At 38.2% G+C, this 23,882-nt stretch overlaps 4 protein-coding genes and 1 long non-coding RNA gene across 8 annotated transcripts; 2 read left to right on the plus strand and 3 right to left on the minus strand.

Annotated features, from left to right (window-relative positions):
• The first annotated feature begins 2,299 nt into the window (after positions 1 to 2,299).
• LOC119070740 lies at positions 2,300 to 23,055 on the plus strand. Of its 3 annotated transcripts, XM_037175203.1 has the most exons (5): positions 2,300 to 3,220; positions 3,279 to 3,357; positions 3,420 to 3,610; positions 19,291 to 19,299; positions 23,045 to 23,055. In XM_037175203.1, coding segments are annotated over exons 1-5 (1,104 nt in total). In that variant the 5' UTR covers positions 2,300 to 2,397; the 3' UTR covers positions 23,047 to 23,055. The 3 variants fall into 3 exon arrangements, with proteins under 3 accessions (XP_037031098.1, XP_037031097.1, XP_037031099.1); XM_037175202.1 differs by lacking the exons at positions 19,291 to 19,299; positions 23,045 to 23,055 and adding an exon at positions 3,819 to 3,930 and having other exon boundaries at positions 3,420 to 3,748; XM_037175204.1 differs by lacking the exons at positions 19,291 to 19,299; positions 23,045 to 23,055 and adding an exon at positions 3,819 to 3,930 and having other exon boundaries at positions 2,300 to 3,055; positions 3,420 to 3,748.
• On the plus strand, positions 5,204 to 7,619 carry LOC119070736 (serine protease 48-like). 2 transcript variants are annotated; one of them, XM_037175195.1, is made up of 6 exons: positions 5,204 to 5,613; positions 5,674 to 5,998; positions 6,071 to 6,280; positions 6,548 to 6,673; positions 6,733 to 6,981; positions 7,032 to 7,619. In XM_037175195.1, the coding sequence occupies exons 1-6, from the start codon at positions 5,251 to 5,253 to the stop codon at positions 7,391 to 7,393; spliced, it is 1,635 nt and encodes a 544-aa protein (XP_037031090.1). In that variant the 5' UTR covers positions 5,204 to 5,250; the 3' UTR covers positions 7,394 to 7,619. The 2 variants fall into 2 exon arrangements, with proteins under 2 accessions (XP_037031090.1, XP_037031091.1); XM_037175196.1 differs by lacking the exon at positions 6,548 to 6,673.
• Positions 7,759 to 10,054, minus strand: LOC119070733 (copine-9-like). The gene is made up of 2 exons (XM_037175191.1): positions 8,641 to 10,054; positions 7,759 to 8,423 (listed from the first exon to the last, which is right to left on the minus strand). The coding sequence occupies exons 1-2, from the start codon at positions 9,737 to 9,739 to the stop codon at positions 7,816 to 7,818; spliced, it is 1,707 nt and encodes a 568-aa protein (XP_037031086.1). The 5' UTR covers positions 9,740 to 10,054; the 3' UTR covers positions 7,759 to 7,815.
• Positions 13,263 to 17,040, minus strand: LOC119070742. The gene is made up of 7 exons (XM_037175206.1): positions 16,803 to 17,040; positions 16,692 to 16,737; positions 15,803 to 16,101; positions 15,612 to 15,727; positions 13,891 to 13,955; positions 13,580 to 13,828; positions 13,263 to 13,509 (listed from the first exon to the last, which is right to left on the minus strand). The coding sequence occupies exons 1-7, from the start codon at positions 16,926 to 16,928 to the stop codon at positions 13,433 to 13,435; spliced, it is 978 nt and encodes a 325-aa protein (XP_037031101.1). The 5' UTR covers positions 16,929 to 17,040; the 3' UTR covers positions 13,263 to 13,432.
• LOC119070745 lies at positions 18,996 to 19,753 on the minus strand. The gene is made up of 2 exons (XR_005086546.1): positions 19,625 to 19,753; positions 18,996 to 19,546 (listed from the first exon to the last, which is right to left on the minus strand). It is a non-coding gene; the product is annotated as an uncharacterized LOC119070745 (long non-coding RNA).
• Positions 23,056 to 23,882: the final 827 nt, after the last annotated feature.

Below are 23,882 nucleotides of genomic sequence, written 5' to 3' on the forward strand. Positions count from 1 at the left end.
GAAATGGAAATTTCAAATTTTCAATCAAAATTATTTCCATCGCAACATTTTTTGATTGCATCGCTGCTGGTTACGTCTCAATTCAACATTTCTAAATTTCCAAATCGTTTGCGACCATAACGTATCCAGTCGAGACTACCACTTTATCACATAAACTCTATACAAACAAATTCATTCAAAATCAATCTAGTTACACATCAAATATCGCATTATACACGCGCACAAAGTATGCGCGTATGTTTTCATTGTAGTGTATTCGTGGACAGTTTTGTGGGCATTTTTATGATTTGCTGTTCATGCCCACAAATTTCAAAATTGAATACGAGCTAAAGTATTTACCGTAGTACAACCGAACTGGGGAAGATCGATAGAGCTCAAGAGTCTTCCCCGATCTTCCCCATAATAACATTCATAATTATTGGTTTTATACATATTTGCACTATCTAAACATAGTCGTTCCCGTGATATATATCACGGGAACGATACCTTTTACTGAGTTCGTTCGCAATCAAAACCAATAATTATGAATGTTATTATGGGGAAGATCGGGGAAGACTCTTGAGCTCTATCGATCTTCCCCAGTTCGGTTGTACTACGGTAAATACTTTAGCTCGCATTCAATTTTGAAATTTGTGGGCATGAACAGCAAATCATAAAAATGCCCACAAAACTGTCCACGAATACACTACAATGAAAACATACGCGCATACTTTGTGCGCGTGTATAATGCGATATTTGATGTGTAACTAGATTGATTTTGAATGAATTTGTTTGTATAGAGTTTATGTGATAAAGTGGTAGTCTCGACTGGATACGTTATGGTCGCAAACGATTTGGAAATTTAGAAATGTTGAATTGAGACGTAACCAGCAGCGATGCAATCAAAAAATGTTGCGATGGAAATAATTTTGATTGAAAATTTGAAATTTCCATTTCAGTATTGTGTTGTAAATTCGAAATTTTTAGCTAACAGCCATTTTAAGTAAAGGGACCACACAAAGGAACGTTGTCTGGAAATATTTACGTTTCATTTTGTGAGCAGATTTTTCAATGACTCAGACAGACAAGCATATTATAGTCGGATACAAAAGATACAAAATTTCCGAAGTGGACCAATTCCCGCAGCACCCAGGGACACATCGTTCAATTACCGATCAAATGATACCAAAATCGCCGGGTGCTTGTCAATAGGACCACTTCTGCAGTGAACAGTGTACACACTGCCGCATGCATCAAAATATAGAGACGTTTCGACGACTGACGTGCAAGTGTTATTGCTAGGAGCGTTGCTTTATTTCACGCATATTTTACACATTCACAAACCGGAAGGCTTCTGACACGGCAGAGTCCAGTAAGCCAGGCAGGATTGCTTGATTGGACTAGGGACCTGAATTATCTAGTAGCCATTGTGTTTTACGAATAAAATTTTTCAATTTATGTCAGTGTTCATTTGAGTTCATTTTCATACAATGTATTTGGTCCCTTTTTCGTCGTTTCAAAAATGAACCGCTCCTGCCTGGTTTATTTTACTTTGCCGTGCGTCAATTTTCGACTTGAGATTGCTTTCCGCTTAACGTTCAAATGCACGTAACAGTGATAAAGAAGACCATATTTGCCACATTACTTATAGAGTGTTATGATGAAAGAGAAGAAGATATTTTGACAAGTACCCCAAGGCAAGTTAAAATAAACTGGTCTTCTGTCCTCTCGCTCTCAACGTACCACGTTGAAAGAAAAGCAATTACTTTGACAAGTACCCCAAGGCAAGTTATAATAAGTAGTCTTCGGTTTTCTCGCTCTGATCATAACAGTCTATAGACCGCCATGATCAGAGCGAGAAAACAGAAGAAGACCAGTTAATTATATATTGGCCTGGGGTACTTGTCATTTAATTTAATTTAATGGATATTTTGACAGATCCCCCATGGCAAGTTAAAATAACTGGTCTGAATTATATTTCCTTCTCTCTCATCATAGGGCTTGATTTACACCGTTAAGCTAAACCACGCCTCTTTTCTATCGTCTAAAGTGAAAACGGAGTGGTTTTTTCCTGAGTGGAAATCAAGACTATCACTCTATTAAGTATGGTTTCCACTCAACAAAAGTACTCCTTGTTATAGCAGTGAGAGACCAAGCTGTTAAGTAAACAAAACACAAATTTAAAAAATTCAATTTTGTCTCTAACACGTAGTACTTTTTTGGTAAGTGGAAATCAAGCCTTAATTTTGTCGTCGTTGTCGATATGACAGATCTGTCTGTTTTGTGCATTTGTTTGACTTGTCAACAGATTTTTCTTTATTATTTTCAAGGCTTAAATAGCGTCCTCTTTTCGTTTATTAACCGCGGGTCCGGATTTTTTATAGCCAAAAGTAGCGCAAGAACTACCTGCAATTCATTATGGAGGAAAATGATCGTTCGAGTAGAAATGCTGTTGGAGATGTCGACTCCTTATTGAAACAACTTGGCAAGACCTTCACTGAACAGCGAACCGAAATCTCCAATTTGGAACATTCATTACGAATTTCCCAGGCCGAAGGAGCACATCTTCGCATAGAGTGTCACAAATGGAAGAGTAGATGCGACACGATAACCAAATTTTGCATATCCCATATCGGGTCGTTAGACACATTACTCGAAAGTTATGCAAATACCGACACAAGTAACACGCTGTCAGAAGTTTCCCTCGCTCGCAGTTGCAATGCTATGTTGGTAGACCAAGTAACTGATCCGAAATCGGTTCCACCGAATTGTAACAAATCGCGCCAGAATATCAAATCGTTTCAGTCGAAAGAAAATAGATCGCTGAGACGGAACGATGAAAGTAACAATATTGATGAATTGGAAGGTGCAGACAATGAGGAAAATTTCGGCAGTTATGACCATAGTAGCGATGAAGAGATTGGCAGAACCGGTGAATCATATGACGAAACTAATGGACAAAGGGAAACAAGTGATCAAGAAAGCTGCGTATATGTTGAGCAAAGTGACGTCGAAATTGTCAGCGTAGTGGATAGCGATGACGATAGTGAAAATGAACCAGTATCTGTGGAGCAAAGTGAAGCGAATGATGATGCAAACTATAATTCAAGTAATTCAGATTCTGTTGAACAAAGGGTCACTGCTAACGATTGTTCGACAGTGATGAGCGATGGTTCTATAGTGCTACAGAAACAGTTATCGCGAGAATTGTTCTTAAAGCAGTATTTAACAGCATATGCAGGTAAAACTTTAAACAAAAGATTAAAGACAGTAATGTTACGCCACTTTTCCACTTCAAGATAAACCTTTCCAGTGTGATCTTTGTAAAAGCGAATTTCGGTCCAGACGAAACGTCGAACGTCATAAGAATAATCGAGTGTAATTTATCTATCCAGCAAGGCACAGAATATTTTCAATCTCAAAATTTTCCTTTCCTCTAGTTGTAAAATGGTTGCAACGGCCATTACAAATTCGAACAGAAAAACCGATGCGATTGACTATGCAGACCATAAGAAGCAACCGTTGCGAGGCCCTATCACTTCGAATAACAATAAGCGAAAGACGGTATTAAGTGGTGCTGGAGTCCAGCCACCGGCCAAAATCAAACTCTGCAAAATTGAAAATTCAAAGCGTAAGAAACCAATCCATATGAAAGGAGACCTGAAACCAAAACTGATTTCAACTGACACCAGCGACTATTTCGGTTCGATGCAATCAAAGTACCGGTCCCGTGCTCGACAGAATCGACGTGCTATCAATTCAAAAATCGGTAAGAATACAGTATGATCCGTATGATCGCCAAAATTTATTGGCGAAAATTTGACATTATTACCGTTTAGGGCAATTCATTGTTACCGACGACGATGCATTTTGAATGGCGATGATTCGTGTTTATTTACCCTGGAGAAATGGGGACAACAGTTGGATTAAACGTGCCTTGACATCATTGATCATAACCAGCCTCCAACAAATTTCCACTAACTTTTTACGGTGTTGCTCTGCAAATTTATTTTTCCCTTTTTGAATTAGCCGCATCCATAGAACCTCACTTTATTACCAAACATATGAAAATTCATTTACCTTTTTCAATAAATTGTAAATAAAGCTTTTGAAAAGCTCAATGGAAAAATGTGCGGCAAAATGTTCATATTTAGCCTACAGGTTACAGAATTGAATCATCGTTATTACAGTGATATAGTTGACGTCAATGTTGAACGGCCCCTTACAATCGTAAAAATTTTCCATTTTGCCTCTCGCACTTTATCAATTGCGAAAACAAAGTGAGGAATTTCAAGAGAAAAAAAGAAATCGAAAACTTGTTATATCCTTGTCAGATGATGGTACCCAAGAGCCATTCACACAGTAAAAGTAATGGTGTGTATAGTACGGTCGTATACCTTCTATTTGAATTTATGTAGCAAAAATCGGATTTTTGGACCTTGCACAGATGGTAATCATATCATGAGTATTACTACCGTATTAAGCTAAAATAACGTATCGCATTGTTATTGTGCTTTAGGAAGCTTTTGAAAGCTTTTCAGAGGTTTGAGCTTCTTTTGAATTCCATTGGAAAAGTTGAATTTTTCACTGGAATACAAAAGAAGCTCAAAGCTCTCAAAAGCTCTTGAAAGCTACCTATCAGCAAATACACAAATGCGATACGTTGTTTTAGCTTAGTTATAATAATTATCGTGTCTATCCACGACAGAGTAAAGGAGCGCTGATTTGACTAGGGACCTGAATAATCTAGTAGCCCTTTATTTTTTGCGAACAGAATTTTTCAATTTATGTCGGTGTTTATTTGAGTTCATTTTCATACAGTGTATTAGGTCCCTTATCTGACGTTTCGAAAATGAACCGCTCCTGCCTGGTTTATTTTATCCTTTAATTGGTGCGAAACATTTGTCTTCTGTCGTTCAACATGCACTCATACCATTTGGGAGGGCTCTCTATATTCATTTTTTTCTCGCATTTGTTGATAACAGTCGAGTCTTTTGTAAAGGGTTAAAATTCCGGGTATATTACAAACAAACTTTCACTGAGACTCCTTGTCTTACAAGTTAGTGATTCTTCCCATGTCTCATGGTTCCCGCTGAATTTAAGAACAAAATTAAATAAAATCGAAAATTGAATGCCCGAACTATGGATGACGATTTATTCATTGCATTAGTGGTTATTATGCACAGTGCATGAACTCAGCAGCATGCACAATGTACATTGCACATCCACAGAGTAATTCGCCATTCATGTTCGTTCGAAAATTTAGTAAATATGAAGCTGTTTCAGACATCGCTTGCAATCATCCTACTTCTAAGTGATTTTCGAATCATTGTACAAGCTGGTGAAAGTGAAACATTTACCTGCGGTCGGCGTCTAGTGAATCATGAAGCGTTAATAGTAAATGGTCATACGTCCAAAGAAGGGGACTGGCCGTGGCATACAGGCATTTTGCATATTGAAATAAATCGGAATATAGAGTACAAATGCGGTGGGACCCTGTTGAATACAGATTCCGTATTAACTGCTGCCCACTGTGTTTACGAAAACGATCGACCGATAGTGCCGGACAGGGTCTTAGCTCAGTTGGGAAGGCACAATTTAAAAATATCTGGAACACATAGCCAGGACATTGAAGTAATGGTTGATTCAACAGGTCGAAGGTTCTTTTAATTCTCGAAATCTGTTCGCGAACAGGTCTACCAAATATTCATTCATCCCAATTACAATGCATCGAATTTGGTCAATGATATCGCCATCATGCGACTGGCAACGAAGGCTACATTCAATAATTACGTGCAACCAATTTGTCTGTGGGACTCGCACAAGGGGGACTTATGCGAAGTTGTGGGAAAGTATGGCACGGTAGTTGGTTTCGGAATTACGGAAAAAGATGAAATATCGTATACGCTACGGCAAGCAGTCATACCGGTGGTTGATCTAGCTACTTGTCTGGAAAGCGATCGTAATTTCTTCGGAAACTTTTTATCGGACTCTACATTCTGTGCTGGGAACCGTAATGGTAATATTTTGACTTCCGGCTCCAAGCTCTAAGATATTGTCTAAGATTCCTGCTTTACCACGAAACATTTAGGTACTAATGCGTGTAACGGCGATAGCGGAGGAGGTCTGACCTTTGCAGAAAATGGAGCCTATCGTATACGAGGCATCGTGTCGTTAACACAGGCGCGGTCCGAAAGTCATGCGCGACTCTGTAAAACTGATCAATATGTCGTTTTTACGGATGTTGCAAAATATGTGAAGTGGATCCGTGATATAGTGCCGGGACTACCATCAGCTGCAGGTACTCACGAATTGACTTGACTTGACTTGAATCAGAATTTTTCTTTATTAATTTAAGATTAATTGACTGATTTCCGTAGATCATCGTCTAGCCCAGTGGCGCTGACTTTAGCTTTAATGAGGTGTGGTCCAGCTTAACCCAAGAATTTGATAAATTTAAGAATAGTTCTTATGTGCAAGGCATATAGAAGTCGGCGTCACTGGTCTATCCTAGTTTGATCTGAGAGAAACGGAAATGTAGAAGAGGGGAAAACGTTTTTTGTTCCAGAATCTTCTCTCCAAAATCAAAGTGCATCTCCCGATGAAGTGAAATATTGTTACTTCCTAAACAACGATCTCACAAACGCCAGAATCCCGAGGGACGAGTGCGAGAACCGATGCGCTTCCACACCGCGTAATTGTCTTATTTCGAGTTATTTATAAATGCCAATTCCATGACTTTCTACTGATCAGATTGCACTCACTTCACATGGACCAACTACAACGATGGAACTTGTTGGATGAAACGAAATCGGGTTACGGCAAACGATGCGCATCGCAGTGTGGACAGGTTGGCTGTGTGTGGAATCGTCGAAAATGTGTCTCACATTTCGTGGAACGAAAGCAATCTGGCTTTTGGCTGTGACTTTTGGGAAAATGACCTGGCCAATGTTAAAACCTATGATCATCACGAGTGTAATATTCGATGCGCATCCAGAGAAGGTAGCTCAATTTCTTTCTTTTTGGTATTTACACCGATCGTCTTCTCTAAGGTTGCACTCATTTCGTGTGGAATGATTACAACGGTGGAACATGTTGGATGAAAGAAAATTCGGTTGGCAGAAACGATGCATTTGTAGGCAAAGACAGATCAGTTGTCTGTGGGATCGTTGGAAAAATTGATTGGAACAGCAACAACTGGGCTTTGGGATGCGATTTTCGCGGAAATGATCTGATAGATCTTCGATCTAGAAGTCATGAATGTGGTGGATATTGTGCGGCAAGTCGTCATTGCACCCACTTCACATGGAATGCAGCGTTCGGTGGAACTTGTTGGATGAAGCAGCACAAAGGAGTGACTAGAGACGACGCTCTTGTGACGATGGATTCGTCGTCTGTGTGTGGGATAAATTGAATTTGCCGAAAGTATAAACAAAACCAACTTTCGTTTCGTTTAAAAATTTATTATTCAAACATCGATAGCGATAAGGACACATTTATCAAAATAATTTCTATTTCTCGTCCATTAAAAGTAGAAACTTTAGACCTTTACACCCAATATCAATATGAATAGCTAGAGAGCAATATATTGTGCCCCTTTCGTCACGTCTACATTCCTGAGGAAGACTTGTACTTCATTTTTATTCCAGAGTTTTTATACACAAACAAATACTAACATCAAATTTACACAAAAAATTTTCTTAGTAATCGACTAGATAAGGAAGGTATGGCTACACTACAGTATCAAAAGTGAACCATTTGCTATAAGACGAAATTATATTTTTGATTTACCTACCTTGGCACTGGACATATATCATTTGTGACTACATCTTCCCTTTACATCGGCGCTGTTGGTGCCATGACTGCAGCATCGCCCGGTATTTGTGTCTTTATATCCGGTTTGAAACCGCAAGATCTCATGTAACCGGTTAACTGATCGGGAATTTCCTCCAGAACTGCCTTTGCCAAATCCACTTGCGACTTGATGAACGGACCATTCTTCGATATAAATTGGTTCAGCGGAACAAACTGCACGATATCGCGTTCAGCATACCGACCGTCCACCATCAGTCGAACATCATCCGAATCCAATTCGTCCATTGCATCGAAATTGGCATCACCTACACCGACGATGATTATTGAAATTGGCAGTGAGGATGCGCTGACGATTGCGTGTTTCGTTTGATGCATGTCGGAGATGATGCCGTCGGTGATGATCAGCAGAACGAAGTAGTGTTTACCGTCCTTGTATTGACTGGCGATGGAAATGGTGTTGTTAATGACCGGAGCGAAATTCGTTGGTCCGTAGAGTTGCACTTCGTACAGGCGATTCAAGTAGTGGGTACGAATTTCCTCAACGTTTTTGCAGTACGGATGCGATGGGTTGTTGTTCAGTGGGAATTGATGAGAAACATTTCCAGTTGGTGGTAATTTGGCTCCGAATCCTATGAGGGAGATTTCAGTTTCAATTAAGGCTCGGTTTAGGTTCGACCGGAACTTGACCTGAACCTGAAATCTTTGATCTGATCTAACCAGATAGTTTCAGATTCAGTTCAGGTTTGTGTCAAACCTACAAGTGAAAGTTGAAGCTCAGGTCAAGTTCGGTTCGAAATCACATTCAGGTTCCGGTGAATTTTTATATCAAAAAGGCAATAAACTCACCGAAAGCTGGATATAGCTGCGAACTGTCATAGTGTTGAATAATGTCACCAACGCTTCTCAATGCAATTTCGTAACTATTCGGCCGATGTGGATTGATGAAATGAAGTGATGTGGGATCACTTGGTGCACCATTGGAAGCGGTAAAGTCAATAGCTACGACAAAATGCATTTGCGTTCCATGTCGAATGTAATCCAAGAAGGAAATCTCTTCCGTTATGTCTACACCGTCGATCTCCAACGTGCCGGAATTGGTGTAATTACTTCGTCGATTTTGTTTGGCTTCGTTTATTAGACCGAGTTGCTTTAGTGCCTTTTTGTCATACAACTGACGGAGTGATGTATGCGTTGAACCGATTAGTTTATGATTTCCATTCCATCTATTGTCATAGCAATCAATTCGAATGTTTCGGTCGTAGTCTCCGTTACACAACGTCGTTACTCTCATCGTGAATGGTTGCCACATCGGATTCTGTGTTCGACGACACATTTCCGTTTTGTAAACCACTGAAGCGGATCCATCTTCGTTCGAACGTGACATCACCAAAAACGGATTGTTGCTGAAAAACCACGACAATTTCGTTAAGTTTCTGGCACCAAATTTCATTCGAACAATCTGCTTGCAACTCGCCACCTCTTCGGTGACAATGACAATTTCGCCCAGTCTTCGTCCAGGTATTCCCGTCAAATTGCCAACGAACTGTCGTCCCGAAAACGAAACAATGTCGGCGAGTGTGGTTTCGAATTCGCCAAGGAAATCTTGCCCGTCCGGATCCACATCCCACACTTCGAATTTCATCTTTTGCACTGTCTCAAAGTTGAAATTGAGAATGAATTTCTTCACCCATTCCGGATTCAAATTGTCGTCGATGCGTTCGGTACGGCCGACCTCGAAGTATTGATCCTGGTACTGCGAGTCCTTCATCCATACAATGCAATATGGATCCGATTTAGACAGGAGGTCTGCATTCATCAGATTACGACAACTTAGCGTCATTTCCACCTGAGATGTAGGCATAACGCCGGATGTGAATGGTGCCAACATTTCGTTGGTTATGTGTTGCGATGTTGAACCATTGGAGGACCATTTTTGCTTCGCCATCAGTTACTAAGAAGCTGTGTGCTATGACTAATCTTATTACGCTATAATTAAGTCTACAACTGGATATGGGTGGAAAATCCACTAACACACGAAAAGATGAGTCATCTTTGTTATTTTAGCTACGGTAAGACCACTTTAAGATTAACGGAAACAATAAAACAATAAAAGCGATACGAATCTAATGAAACTAATCTAAATTACACCGATAGGCCCCTATAGTGGTTCAATTGTAATCATGAAAATGTTTACTTTTTTGATGATAACAAACCTGTTTATTATTTAGGAGTGTCTTCGATTGACTTTTCTTGTTTCCGAAATTTTATTTGACTCAATCTTGAGACGCATATTGTCAAGTGACATTTCTTTTCTTGAAAAACGAAAGTGTTCTGGTGCAAGTTTGAATATACCCGCGGGCGAATGAATCAGTTTAGAATTTGAAACAAACAAAATGTTTGAGAAACTAGCTTGCCTTTTTGTGAATAAAAGTGTGACCAGCACCGTAGATCTCGAGATTGATGTGATGAGGGAATTATTTCGAAGTGAATTAGTGAGTTTTTAAATCGCCGTGACGGTGTCTCTTAGTGTACATCATTGTTTTTCGTTGACAAGATATAAGACAATATCAGCTCTTCCTTCGTTATTTCGAATTCGATCTTAAATAACGGTAGATTTTAGCCGTTTACTGCAGTAATGAATGCACGTTACACTTATAAATATGTAAACTATTACCTTGCACAATATTTGAAACAAACATTGCGAACTCTTGAAGTTTTACCATAGCACTGCACCCAGCATAACCACAGAAAGTATTTCGAGGCTGATGAAATCAGAGTAGGCCCTTATTAATTAAATTAACTAGCGTCAATGCTATAAGAGCTAGTGCCGCTAGTGTTAACTTTACAAAGTTAAGTTATAACTGATGGCTATACTGCATCTAGTTTCTATAGGTTGGGCATTTCGTCTTATGTGTTAAGCCACGAATTACATAATGCAGCTCCGATTATGTACAGTTGATGTCAGTGAAGTTTAGACATGAGATAGAGAGATCAGTTTGGTTTGGATCAGTGGACCAGCAGCAGTGGAAAACAGCCGAAGCAAATTTATGTCCAAATTTCACTAACATTTACTGTATCTGATGAGTTCAGTCTTCTACCTAAGTCAAACTGTATTGTTAAGTCACATGACCTTAGACACGATTCCAGATGTCATAAATATATTACTGAAACGGGACAGTGTGTAGAACAAGTTTTTTCACTGTAAAAAAATCTGGAAACATTTTTCATACAGCTGTCCCTCGAAACTCTTTTGCTTGTAGTGCGTTGGAAGTACTAAATCTGAATGATCGAAAAGCTCAATCGTCAATCAATTGAGGTTCATGAGAACTTACTGAAAACTCATGTGAGGTTATGTTGACGAGTACCGTATTATGAACATGATGTATACTGTGTAGTGTGTTTTACTTCAATACAACAGTAACGCAAGTGGCTTGGTAATCCATTGTTGTCCCAAAGATCAATGTACTAACTTAAGTTAATCAATTGACGTCCACGTTGTGCTGAAAACAGACGAAGCATTGAGAATCTGATTCGTTCAAATTTTTCATCGTTTTAATTTAAAAGCGTCAAAAGTGGCATTCGAACCACAGTCTTGTTTAAGAACATTGTCGTTTTGTGGATTCAGCTCGAATTTGTAGTTATATCAGCCTGTGTTTTAGTACCATCAGTATTGATTGATTGATTGCTCTATGCTGGCATCTGTCAAACGATATCCAATTTTTCGATGTTAATGTCTGAGCTTCGAACTCTCAGAACACGGCAGAGTAAAATAGACCAGGCATAAGCGGTTCATTTTCGAAACGTCAAATAAGGGACCTAATACACTATATGAAAATGAACTCAAAGGAACACGGAGACAAATTGAAAAATTCTATTCGCAAAAAATATACGGCTATTAGATTATTCAGATCCCTTGTCAAATCATCGCTCCTGCCTGGTTAACTATACTCTGTCGTGCTCAAAACAATTTATTCCACAGCATGCTTAACGTTATCTGAATAACTTCAATAAATTCCGCGAATTTTTTTTTTACTTTTTTAGGTCTCAATTACGACCATGACAATGGTCTACGCACTAATCTTGTAACAGTGACTTTTAGAGTATAAATTTAAGGGATACCCCATATTAGAGGTGTGCGCCGCCGAGTTTTCAGCCGGCGGCGCGGCTGAGCCGAGTAAATGAAGACGCCGCCGCTGATTCAAAAACTTCAGCCAGCCGCCGACCGCCGCCGATGTTTTTCGTCGGCTTGAAAATTTTTTAAATTTCATTAAATGTTAGAATTATCAGCTGCACAATCTATTAACAGATTTTAATTATTTAAAAAGCTATCACTCCCAAGACATTTCTGATTTTCTTAATAAGAGACTGTTTTTTACGTATACCTATCGGAGGTTTCATACTATGAAATTCATAGATTATGTTTTGTTCTGAAAGGGCTCTCACTTGTAGAGCTACTGCGCGATGGTCTTCCTAAAAACAATTTTTGACTACGGAAGGCAGAGGGATTCTTTTGAAAAACAGGCTACCTGGCTACCGAAATCGGACGCAATTTTCTAGTGGAATTTTGTAGTTGTACCAAGAAAGGACTTCGACCCTAGAAACCAAACCCTGTAAGAACAGTGTAAGTTCTCAGTCTTTTTCGATTGAAAACTTCAACTGCACATATTTCAGTGACGATGAATTTTAAACCCAATTCGGCTCAATAGTACATGTGATTACCATTCTAATGACACCCCAAACGACACTGTACGCTCGTGTAACCAAGGCTGTATACTTTGGGGAGGTCACACAGCTCGCCATTTTATTAGATACGCTGGACCACATTTTTTCCACACAAACAAATTCACCAAAATTGAATTTGTATGACGTCGTAAATTCTTTGTATGAAATGTGGTGTGCAACCCGCGTATCTGCATCTGCGTGACCTCAACAAAGTATACAGCCTTGCGTGTAACTGGAGAAATTTCTGTAAGAAAATTGCTTCTAGGAAACAAGATCTGTCGATCAATATAACCGCGATTAAAATACTTTCGATTTCGGCACACGGACTTTCAGGAAAATCACTCCCAATGCGTTTTTGCGAATGAGAATATGAGTCTTTATAAGTAACTGATGGGAGGATATTCAGGTTCGACAAGAAAACAGAAAATGCAAAATTACTTAATTCACTCGTAGTCACTAATCACTAAAAAAAGACAATTTAAATTCCCTATTAAATGGATCGGCGCGCTGCGGCTGAGCCGAGCCGCCGATAAAAACCTGTTATGGCTGGCCGCCGCCGGAACCACTACACTCGACTAGCCGCCGCCGAGAATTTTCGCTCGGCGCACACCTCTACCCCATATTGTCATAGATTTTTTGGATAGTAATCGAAGAGATTACGAATTTCATACTGAGGATATCGGGGGATTATCAATAAAAGCGGTAAACGTTTGAAGCAAAAGTCATTCTCAAGTTTTATTTAAAAAAAATTATCAAACCTAATATTACAATAAATTTTTGTCACATTGATGCTTTGACTTATATTAACAATGATTAATCTCACAAAACGACCATTTCACCTCCCCCACATTCCACTCTCATCATGACACACTAAATTAGAATTAAACCAAAGAAAAGTCACTCTGCGTAGGGATGATCATCTTCGTTTCTTGAACTGCATTTCAGAAGAAGCTGCGATTTTACGCAACAGGTAGTATTGATATCGTTGTTGAGCTGGAGACGAGACAGACACCATTGTGATATGCCAAATTACATCGGTTTCAAAAAAAAAAGATTTACTTACAGGCAAAGCCACAACAGCCTAAGATATAGGCTATAGGGAAAATTTCGTTTAGCGGGAGTGGACGTCCTCCTGTCATATCACCCATTACACTACCAAATTGTTCGGCCATATCCACAATTCCAAAGACTAATATAATGTAAGCGATCGTAAACAGTAGATGGATCAATCCGAATACACGACAGAAGTGAAAATGGACGACCATTATGGAGCTTTTTTTTCCTCGACACAAGTCACCTGCAGCAGTTCGTACTAAATGGTTCACATTAAAAGGATGAATACTTATAGGCGTGTTGTATTGATATAACTCTTACCAGCTTTGTACACCATCATCATCAGAAAAAGTAAACTCCAAACTAAACTAAGATCCACTTTGGGTCTGCGGGGAACAATTGCTTTGTTACATATAATCTCAAAAGTTTTGAATAAATTTCGAGTCTTAATGACACTGATTAAAACGTAGCCGAAAATTCTGTAAAGGCTAGTAGAGTACAGAATTTCTGAAAAATGGTCAAAAAATGGCCTTAGGCGAAAAACACACGAGCAATTTTGCATTGATGGAATCGGCAATTATGCTGCGTTTTCCAATGAAACTCGATATTCACCACAGGCTAAACAATGGAAAACTCAGCATAATTGTCGATGCCATCAATGCGAAAATTGCTCGTGTGCTTTCAACCCTAAGCGTAAGTTCCCACTTTTGAATTGTGAGCACAGAAGTAGAGGCTAGCGGACCTGCGGGCTTTTTTTTAAATTTCCGATTCGAAAAGTTCGATACAAACAGGTCCGGTCGAATTGAAATCCTCCTGGAATATCCGATCGGATAAAAACTAAAGAATAAAGACACTGAAGGTAATGCAAATCTGTAGCTCCACAAAAAATACGGACACCACGTTTCGGGTGAATTCAAGTGCAACATTGTATTTCGCTAAAGATTCTACAGAGTTGATGGAACGACGCAATTGATGGTGAATATGCAGCATGAATATTGGAAAAGAGTTTTAACAATGCAAACTGAGTGCTACATACTGCTGCACTCAAGTTCATCCAAAACTTGGGCTCTGTGTGTTTTTGTTGATTACATTACCTTCTGGGCCTTAATTCTCATACTATACGTTCGTAACTTTAAGAATTTGTATTTTTGACAGTTCTTATGGGATTATAAACACGCCAAGTTACGAATATTTGTAGTTTCGACCACATGAGAATTAAGGCCCAGTGGTTTAAATACTTGATAAAAACTCGGACCGTACCCGGTCACGACTAGGATTGATGGTGGACGGAAGAAGTGAGGACGCTACTAGCTTCTACAAAAAGAAGAGAAGAAGATGGCGAAAGAAGCACTTCGTTAAATTAGTGCGAAATTTTGACGGAAATGTCACACGCTACGAAGTCATCTGTATAACTGACAAAACTATCTAGGTCAAATGCATCTTCGATATTACGTACTATTAGTTCCAAGGATTCAGCTGAACAGAAATTAATATTTTACTTCTACTACTGATTAACGGTTGGGTACCTGGACGGAAATGAAAGAGCACAATAGCTTCCAACTGTACTGCCGTGTTAACCCATACCAAGGCATTGTTTGTGTGTTTTTGGATCCCAATTGGAAAAGTGTAGCATTTCAGTAGAACACAAGGAAAGCTTAAAGCTCTATAAAGCTAATTATAAGCAAAGCAAGGACACAAATGCGATATGATGTTTTGGCTTAACATGGCAGTGTAGAATGGGATGTTAATTTTACTCCAGCAATTATTTAGGCTATATTACAGCGCCGAGCGTACAGCAAAGTCAAAGTTCATGTTCAATAGAAACTTTTATGAGTGTTCAGACTAAGCCTCTTAACAGGTCAGTTCAACCTGAAACCTCATTCGACCTAATGTCGAATCAGGTTATTCGATTTTCAGGTTCAGGTCTGGTAAAAACCGACCTATTCCGAGCTTCAGCTCAGACCAAGGGGACCCAAGCCAGAGAAAACATTTGTGGTTTTGTTGAATGAGTGTCATTAAGACTTCAGAAAAATGAAACTTACAGATCAGCCTGCGCCAGTGATAGCATCACATATGTTAATCCCATTGTTAGAGTGATTCCAACACCACAATAGATGGCTCTGATTGGAGCAATGTATTCAGCTACTTTCTTCTCGGTCTGAAATTATTTTGGTTTGAATTTTATGTTTCTTGGAATAGCTCGCGATTCCGTGGAACCAGTTTCAACACTCACACCTCGAACTAAATGGTAAATGTACATTGAATGGATAACAGTGTTCATTGCCGAAAACAAGACGATGTGGTAGCCGTGTGATATCAAAACGACGATGCGACCCATTCTTATTTCTTCGTCCAGGTCAATGTTCGGCTGTAAAAAGCGAGTCAAATGACTGCGAAGCCAAAGCAGATTCGTTATAATTGTCGAAAATATGGCGAATTCGCTGAGTGAAAACCATAAAATTTCGCTTGAGATTTTCACCCATCTGCGCTTGGGATTGGAGAACACCCATGATCCGATGGTGACTGATGTTGCTGTGGAAAAATAGTTATTTGTGTATCTGTTTTGGACGTTTGATTTTAGGCAATTTCGCGAGTTGTTTACATGTGAAAGTGCCTAAAATCAAACGTCCAAAACAGATACTCAAAAAAATTTTCATGTAAGGGGTCGAAAACCCGAGAAAAATCTCGAAACTCCCTCATTTTCGGCCCCGACACATGAAAAAATATTTTTTTTTCGTGTTACTTCTAGCGCGTGAGAATAAACAATGAAGAAAACCAGCTGATCATAATAGAGATCGAAAGACTGAGCAGAACCACTTTTCATGATTCATGAGGAAACGTTACAAAAAACATTAAAAAGCCGTTTGTGCTTGTTAGCATTTTCCGATCGTTTGGTAAACGTTGACAAATACACTAAGCCATGAAGATTACTGTTTAGTTGACTTTAGACTTTTCAACTTCATTGCATCTAACCCAATCGTGTCAGTTTTTATTGAGTCACAAATCACATGAGAAGTGAGTGGTTTTGACGATTTATCTAATGTTCGGAGACTATGGATCTTGAGATGGTCTCAATGATACATGTTGGACTAGCTGAACTGTATTGAAATTGTTGGTCCTACCTGATACGTATAATAACCATTGGTGGGCTGTCATTGATTTAAAACCCTGCCAAGTTAATCAATTATTCATTATTTACACGAACACTGAACGAATTTCTTCTATTTATTTACCAGTAGATACCAATCCAAACCCTTTATAATCACCGCCCAATACAGCATCGCTATCAATGAATTTAAAATTATTCGCCAACTTTTGATTACTCTACTAAAACATCTCTTTGCCACGTTGGAAATCATTTTCACGTTGAGTTATGTTTAATGGACTATTTGCAACTGATGTCTTTTCAACACGAACATTTGTTTCATTTACTGTTTCGGTTCGTGTGTATCAGAGGTAATACTAATTGTTGTGTGATTGTTGTTTGTCAACAGGGCCAAACTGGCTAACTGACAGCCAATGTCTGAATCAACAGTCATTATTAGTCATTGATGTACGTCTAAAGTCCGACAGTTATTTGTGTATCTGTTTCGGACGATTGATTTTAGGCGATTTCGCCAGTTGTAGCTGCGAAATACGAAAATCATCATATAATCAATCATCCAAAACAGATACTCAAAAATTTTTGCATGTCGAAAACCCGAGAAAAATCTCAAACCTCACTCATTTTCGGCCCGAAAAATGAAAACGACTATTTCATGCCTCGGGGTCACTCCGTTTGGAATATGACTAGAAAAACTTCGTAAAAATCAATCGTCCAAGACGGATCACGGTGCGCCTTAACTAACTTTAAATAGAAGTGTCGGATAACAAAAAATTTTCTTTTGTAATATTGACGAGGGGTGAGTAAGTCATTCATTTATTTATAAATTAGCTCGAATCGCCGGGCGATTTTTGAGGTCGGGATGCAATGACTCCTCATGACCCATGATCCGTCGAGTCGCCTAGCGTCCCAATTTATATTGTGATCATTCGTATAAAAATAGTTACTCTAGTCCATCTGGTTGCAGAACAGTGGCCTTGGAAAGTCAAAAAATCACAATTTTCAAAGGATGATAACAGCAAGACGATGCGATCTGGGAAGTGAGTAAGAAGATGTAGTGGCAAGGTTCGATGAGCCCTTTCGATCGCATATAAAACTTTTTCCGCAAGTAGTCCGAAATTACCAAATTTAAACAAAAGTAAATTTTGGGTAATTTTAGTCAACTTCGGTCAATTTTGGGCTCCTTTGTTCCCAGCGGTAGACTTTTTCAGCAACAAAATTATATCTGTCGCTTCGCTTGAAGTCTAAGCTTTGTAATGTGACCAAACATGTCATGCACGAGTGGCAGGAGGTGTCGGTTACTTAGGGCATTTTAAATTGAGGTCGCTCAACTTGAATTGTAAATGGGACAATGACTTCTGATTAACGTTTTTCCATGGTTCATCACACTTCATGAGATCTCTCACTCCATTTGGCTGGAAGTTGATCCTTTAAAGTATAGTTTCCACTTAAAAAGAGCACTCAGTTTAGCCTTGGTTTACATGACAGTTGTAAAATAGAACAAAGGAACTGTCACGTAAAGGGAGTAAAAAATTGAAATTTCCTTTATCTTTTTCTCGTTAAATAGACTCCGTTAACTTTTAACTGATTCCATCATAGTTGCGCAAAAATTCGTTAAATTTCACAAAAACTTCGCAAAATTTCACAAATTTTGCAAAATCTTCACAATCAACAGGTAAAAACCACTGCTATAATTTGTCAATGAAGGTATATCATTGAAAGGTGATCTTTTTAATATAAAATCGCTATACAGAGTCTGTCTGTATTACAGACAGACCATACCTGGTTGGTACTTTCATTGTAATTTATGACCTAAAGATCATAATAAAGAGTGTCATTCTTTGAAGACACCACTACAACATTTTCATGTAATTTGTGAGAGAAAAGAACTGCTACCTTAAGGTATAAAGTAACCAAATTTTTAGTGATATATATGCACCCAGAACAGAATAATTTGCTTGAATAAATACCGCGGAAAAACCAAAACATTAATTTAATAAGTTGATGGTATTATAATTTGATAAAATCTTAAGTTACATGGATCCACAATTGAAACCTGTTCGCACAACCTGTTGTACTGGAGAGCTACTTAATATTCAATTCGTTGTTGTCGCAAAAAGGTTGAATTTCAACAGATCTCAATTTATTTTTGTTTATTGAGTAAAAAGTGCGTAACTCTTAGCAAACTTAATCGTAGTGTATGTGTGTGTATGTGCTCTAAATTGAGCATAAAAAAGCTTAAGATTTGCACCGACATCCTAACTTGAAACAGTTCGTTTATTTTGATAACATTGTGATGCGCTATATAATAAGTTGCATCTAAAAAACATAATTACCGCGCCGGCAGACTTTTTCTTATATGAAAATATGGCCGAGTATGTGATTCATAGTAAAGACAATAACAACAACACACTGAATGAAACGTTAGGTCCGCTAATTATTGGTCGATATGATTATACAACGACGGAAATGGTTCTGCATCGTACAGTCCAAGGAATCATCAGCTTTTTGACGATATTTTCAGCATTCACAAACATAATTGTCATTTATGTGTTTTCGAACAAAAAATTTGGTAAAAGAACGATCATCAAATATTTGTACGCTAATATATCGCTGAGTGACGAAGTGTTTATTCTTTCATGTCTAATGCAAGTCGTAATATATGGAGAGTCGTCGTGCACTTTTAATTGCCGTAGATTTATAGGCTCAATAATCATAATGTCGGGATTCATAAGTGCTTACACAATGTCATTGATTGCATTCAAGCGTTACTACGGAATTGCATTTCCACTCAAAGAGCTGGTACAAAACAGAAAAAAGTTGCCATTCGTCATTGCTATCGTTATAATATGGTTGTTCTCCATAAGTGCGACTCTGTACTTTGTGAAATATGAACAAATCGAAGAACTTAACGAAACGTTTCTATTGGAACAATGCACATTGCTCACTTACTCGTTGGTGGCTTTGAGAAAATATCCTTACTTTCCATTAATTGGAATGGTAATCGTGCCACTAGTAATTGGATTGTTTTTTTCGTTAAACACAATCTACATTCTTCAACGAAGAAAAGTAGTGGGTGAACAAGATCATGTCGATTCGGCAAAATCAAAGAAAGACAAAGTAAACAAACTGAAATCGACTTTGATGATCGCCATTGTTATCATTAGCTTCGTTACTTGTTGGCTGCCAGTAACTGTGCTCAAACTTGTTGATAATTTAAATTATTCAACGATGGAATTTTGTGACTTCAGCTACAATACATATTGTATCACAACTATGCTGCTGATGTTTTCATTTTTCGTCAATCCGATTATTTATTGGTATATGTCTCCACATTTTCGTCGAGGTATCAATCACATCTTTTTTAAACGAAAAGTCGTTGGCAAAAGCAATGTTTTACCACCAACGAGCAGTTAGTATACAACAGTTAAATGCAATTTTATTTTGTTTATGATAATATTGCAATGATTTATGCAACTACAAAAGCTTTGGTACAGTCGAAGAAAAATAAGAAACTGGCAATACAATCCAATCAATGCAATTTATCCCACATGCATTATTACCAATTGTACGATATTTACGTACTATATATGTAACTTGTAAATAGCATGTGGATTAAATAACATCGTTTGGATTCGTTGAAAAGACCGAAATCTATTTTTCTTCGACTGTAGAATTAAAAAATACCATTTCCATAGTTTAACCTATTATTAAGCAAGTTACTTTACTTCACGTTGTTAAGTAAAAAAGTTATGTGGAATGTGGAATTGGTCATATAAATTGCTTGTCTCTTTTTATAAATTGGTTTCGACTGTTTTTGTTAATTTAATTAACTGCTGTGTGTTTGAAATTACTTATTTTGTTTTTAATGTTAAGAATGATGAAGTGAATAACATTTGTCAAAGATGAATCTACAATTGTTAATTTCAAATAAAGAAATCACTATGAACTACACATTTTTAGATGCATTTGTTTGGAGATTGAAATCCAATGTCCCGATTCTATCCTTTTTGTATGCATTCTGTCAAGATCTGATATTTTGTTACAGTGGCCCAAATATATTATGATTACGCGAGGGGTAACCGACTGGCCAAAATGGTGGCAAATCAATTTCTAATTCCTTTCAATTCCGTTTAATTACCTCAATTACCGGACCAACTCGTCTAATTGCCGGATTCGCTCTATTTCCTTTCAATTCCTTTCAATTCCGTTCAATTCCTTTCAATTCCCTTTCAATTCCTTTTCAATTTCCTTTCGATACCCTTTCAATTTCTAAAGGTACTTCCTGTCAATTCCTTTTAATTGCTCTTAATTCCTTTTATTTCTTTAATCGCTCCTCCGCGCAATAGTCCATCGACTTTACACACAAAACGTTCCTCCGCACAAAAGTCCATGCTTCATACGCAAAAATTAATTCGCTCCTCCGCGCAAAAGTCCATCGACTTTATACACAAAACGTTCCTCCGCACAAAAGTCCATGCTTCAAGCTTCATACATACAAAAAAGTAACATTCTCCGCACAAAAGTCCATCTGCTTCATACACAAAAAAAAACAATTCGTTCCTCCGCGCAAAAGTCCATGCTTCATACATACAAAAAAGTAACATTCTCCGCACAAAAGTCCTTCTGCTTCATACACAAAATGTTGCAAAAGCCCATCGACCATAAATTTCCATCGACCATAATATATACACGGAAGAACACGCAATTATTGTGCGTTGTGTTCTTCCGTGTATATATTATGGTCGATGGGCTTTTGCAACATTTTGTGTATGAAGCATGAAGCAAGGACTTTTGCTCGGAGAATGTTCCTTTTTTGTGTGTATGAAGGATGGACTTTTGCGCGGAGGAGCAAATTGTTTTTTTTTTTTGTGTATGAAGCCTGGACTTTTGTGCGGGGGAGCGAATTGTTTTTTTTTTGCGTATGAAGCATGGACTTTTGCGCGGACGATACAATTGTGTGTGAGAAAAGTCTATATAAGCCGGTTGCAATATGAAAATGAAACATACTTCATTTGACAGTTTCGAAAATTTCGTCATGAAAAATAGGACCAAAACACGTTTTCAATGTCTCGTTTGTTTTGAGCATTAGGCTTTTGAAAAGTTGATGGAATAGATGATATTGTCGGTGATGCATTTTTTTGTAAATTTGGTTTGAAACTGGAGCATTTCGCATCGGCAATGCCCCAGCCTAACATTCCCCCGACGAATATTCACTTGTTTGTTGCGGCTCAAACTCTTCCATATCTGACTCACAAGAATCCTCTGAAGAAGAATCCTTCAGTGTGCATATTTTGAACATAAAAGGACGTTGGACCTGTTCTAAAATGGAACTGATCAACACTGTACACTGTTATTTATTGTGTGGGAGCTTTTAAAATTAAAACAATAAGGAAATAATGTGGTTTTGCATTCGCTGGTCCTTCTTTCCGATAATCACACTTATCAGCATTTACTCTCATTTACTTTCAATTCCACATATTTCCAGTCAATTCCTATCAATTCCGATCAATTCCTGCCAATTCAGATCAATTCCGGTCAGTTCCATCAATTCCAATTATTTACCGGATACTCCGGCAATTCCTTTGAGGGTGCGAAGGGTGGGTAGTCAATTTCCCGAGTCGGTTACCCCTCGTGATTACGCTTGTAGGATTCATTGCATTTAGATCATACAATCCCCACGATCCACACATTCAATGCTTTTATCTGAAAACTTTCTTGTCAGTGTAAATCTGAGGGAAAATGGTACTTTCTGAGAGTTTCTGTTAACAGAGAAGTGGTTTGTTATGTGTGTGGGGTGAATACTGAATAAAATGGTGGTCCCTTAGACTGAGGCCGCTACTCGGCCATAAGTGGTTTGTGCACATAAATAAAGTAAATCTCACCCGACTTTGCTAGACTTTGTTTCATTTGAAAGGTACTTCGGACGCGCTTTCGAAATTCCGCTATGTTCAATTTTTAAGATGAATACTTAATAACAAAATTATGATGAACAAAATTGGCTTATCATCTTCCGAATGGACCAATGTAATCAAAATGTCTACAAACAATTGCGATGTTCGAAGCAACCGTCGAAACGATTCGAGTACTGTCCTCTGCAGACACTGTGGAGAGTATGAAACCCTTTCTCACGTACTCGGAAAGTGTAAAAAAGGCGAACTGCTCCGCACAAATCGCCACCATCTTGCTTGTCAGCTTGTGACATCCTTGCCAATGCATTGAAACCAGATTGGAAAACAATACGCGAAGATCGAGTGACAACAGTTGAAGGCGACTCAAGATTCACAGACATCGTAGCAATTTCAAAAAGCGGAAAAACTGGATACATTCTCGATCCTACAATTAGATGGGAAAAAACAGTATCACAAGCAGAGGAAATAAATGAAGAAAAGCGTGAGCATTACCTTAATACGATACCGAAATACAAAGAACGGTTCCCGAACGTCAAACATTGGGACGTGATTGGATTATTTTTTGGTGCGAGAGGAATGATCCCGAAATTTACATCAAACATTCTAAAATCAAAATTCAAAATTAAAAAACAAACTTTAAACGAAATTTTAATTTCAATTTTAAAAGATTCATTGCGAATTTTACATCACCACCTTTACCATGAATGAAGTGATTGGAAAACAAAAAACATCAAACGAAATATTTTCAATAAGTTTTGAATGATATAGTATTCTGTGTTAATAGCAACTCCAATAGGAGCAGAACGTCTTTTAAATAAAGATTTTATCTATCTAAAGTTACACAAGCCGAAAATTTGACATGCCGCACAATAATGTCAAGTACGCAATAGGGTTACAGAAGCATTTTGGTAACGGACACATAAGTGGTAAAGACGTAGTTGGATTGCGGACGTATTAGGATTCGTATTAGGGGTGTACGTACGTATTAGGGTTACGGACGCGCTAGGTTCACGTACGAAATAGGTTTACGGATCGTACGGAATTCAGTCGCAGCAAACGCTCCGACTGTTCTGACGAACGTGTTTTTTTTTGTTTTTTTTTTTTGAGAATTTTCACTAGTTAATCAAAATTTTAAATGGATTTTCCATGGGTCTTCTAAGGATTTTTTGGTTTCACTCACACGAATGGCGTTCAATTGTTAATGACAGGACCAGCTGAAACACAGCTGAAGCAAATTGAAGTCTAAATTTCACTGACGTTCGCTGTAATTATTTTTCTTAGGAAGCATTTTAACGATT

The sequence above is a fragment of the Bradysia coprophila genome (genome assembly GCF_014529535.1).
Source record: "Bradysia coprophila strain Holo2 chromosome IV unlocalized genomic scaffold, BU_Bcop_v1 contig_106, whole genome shotgun sequence".
In the NCBI taxonomy this organism is placed as follows: Eukaryota; Metazoa; Arthropoda; class Insecta; order Diptera; family Sciaridae; genus Bradysia; species Bradysia coprophila.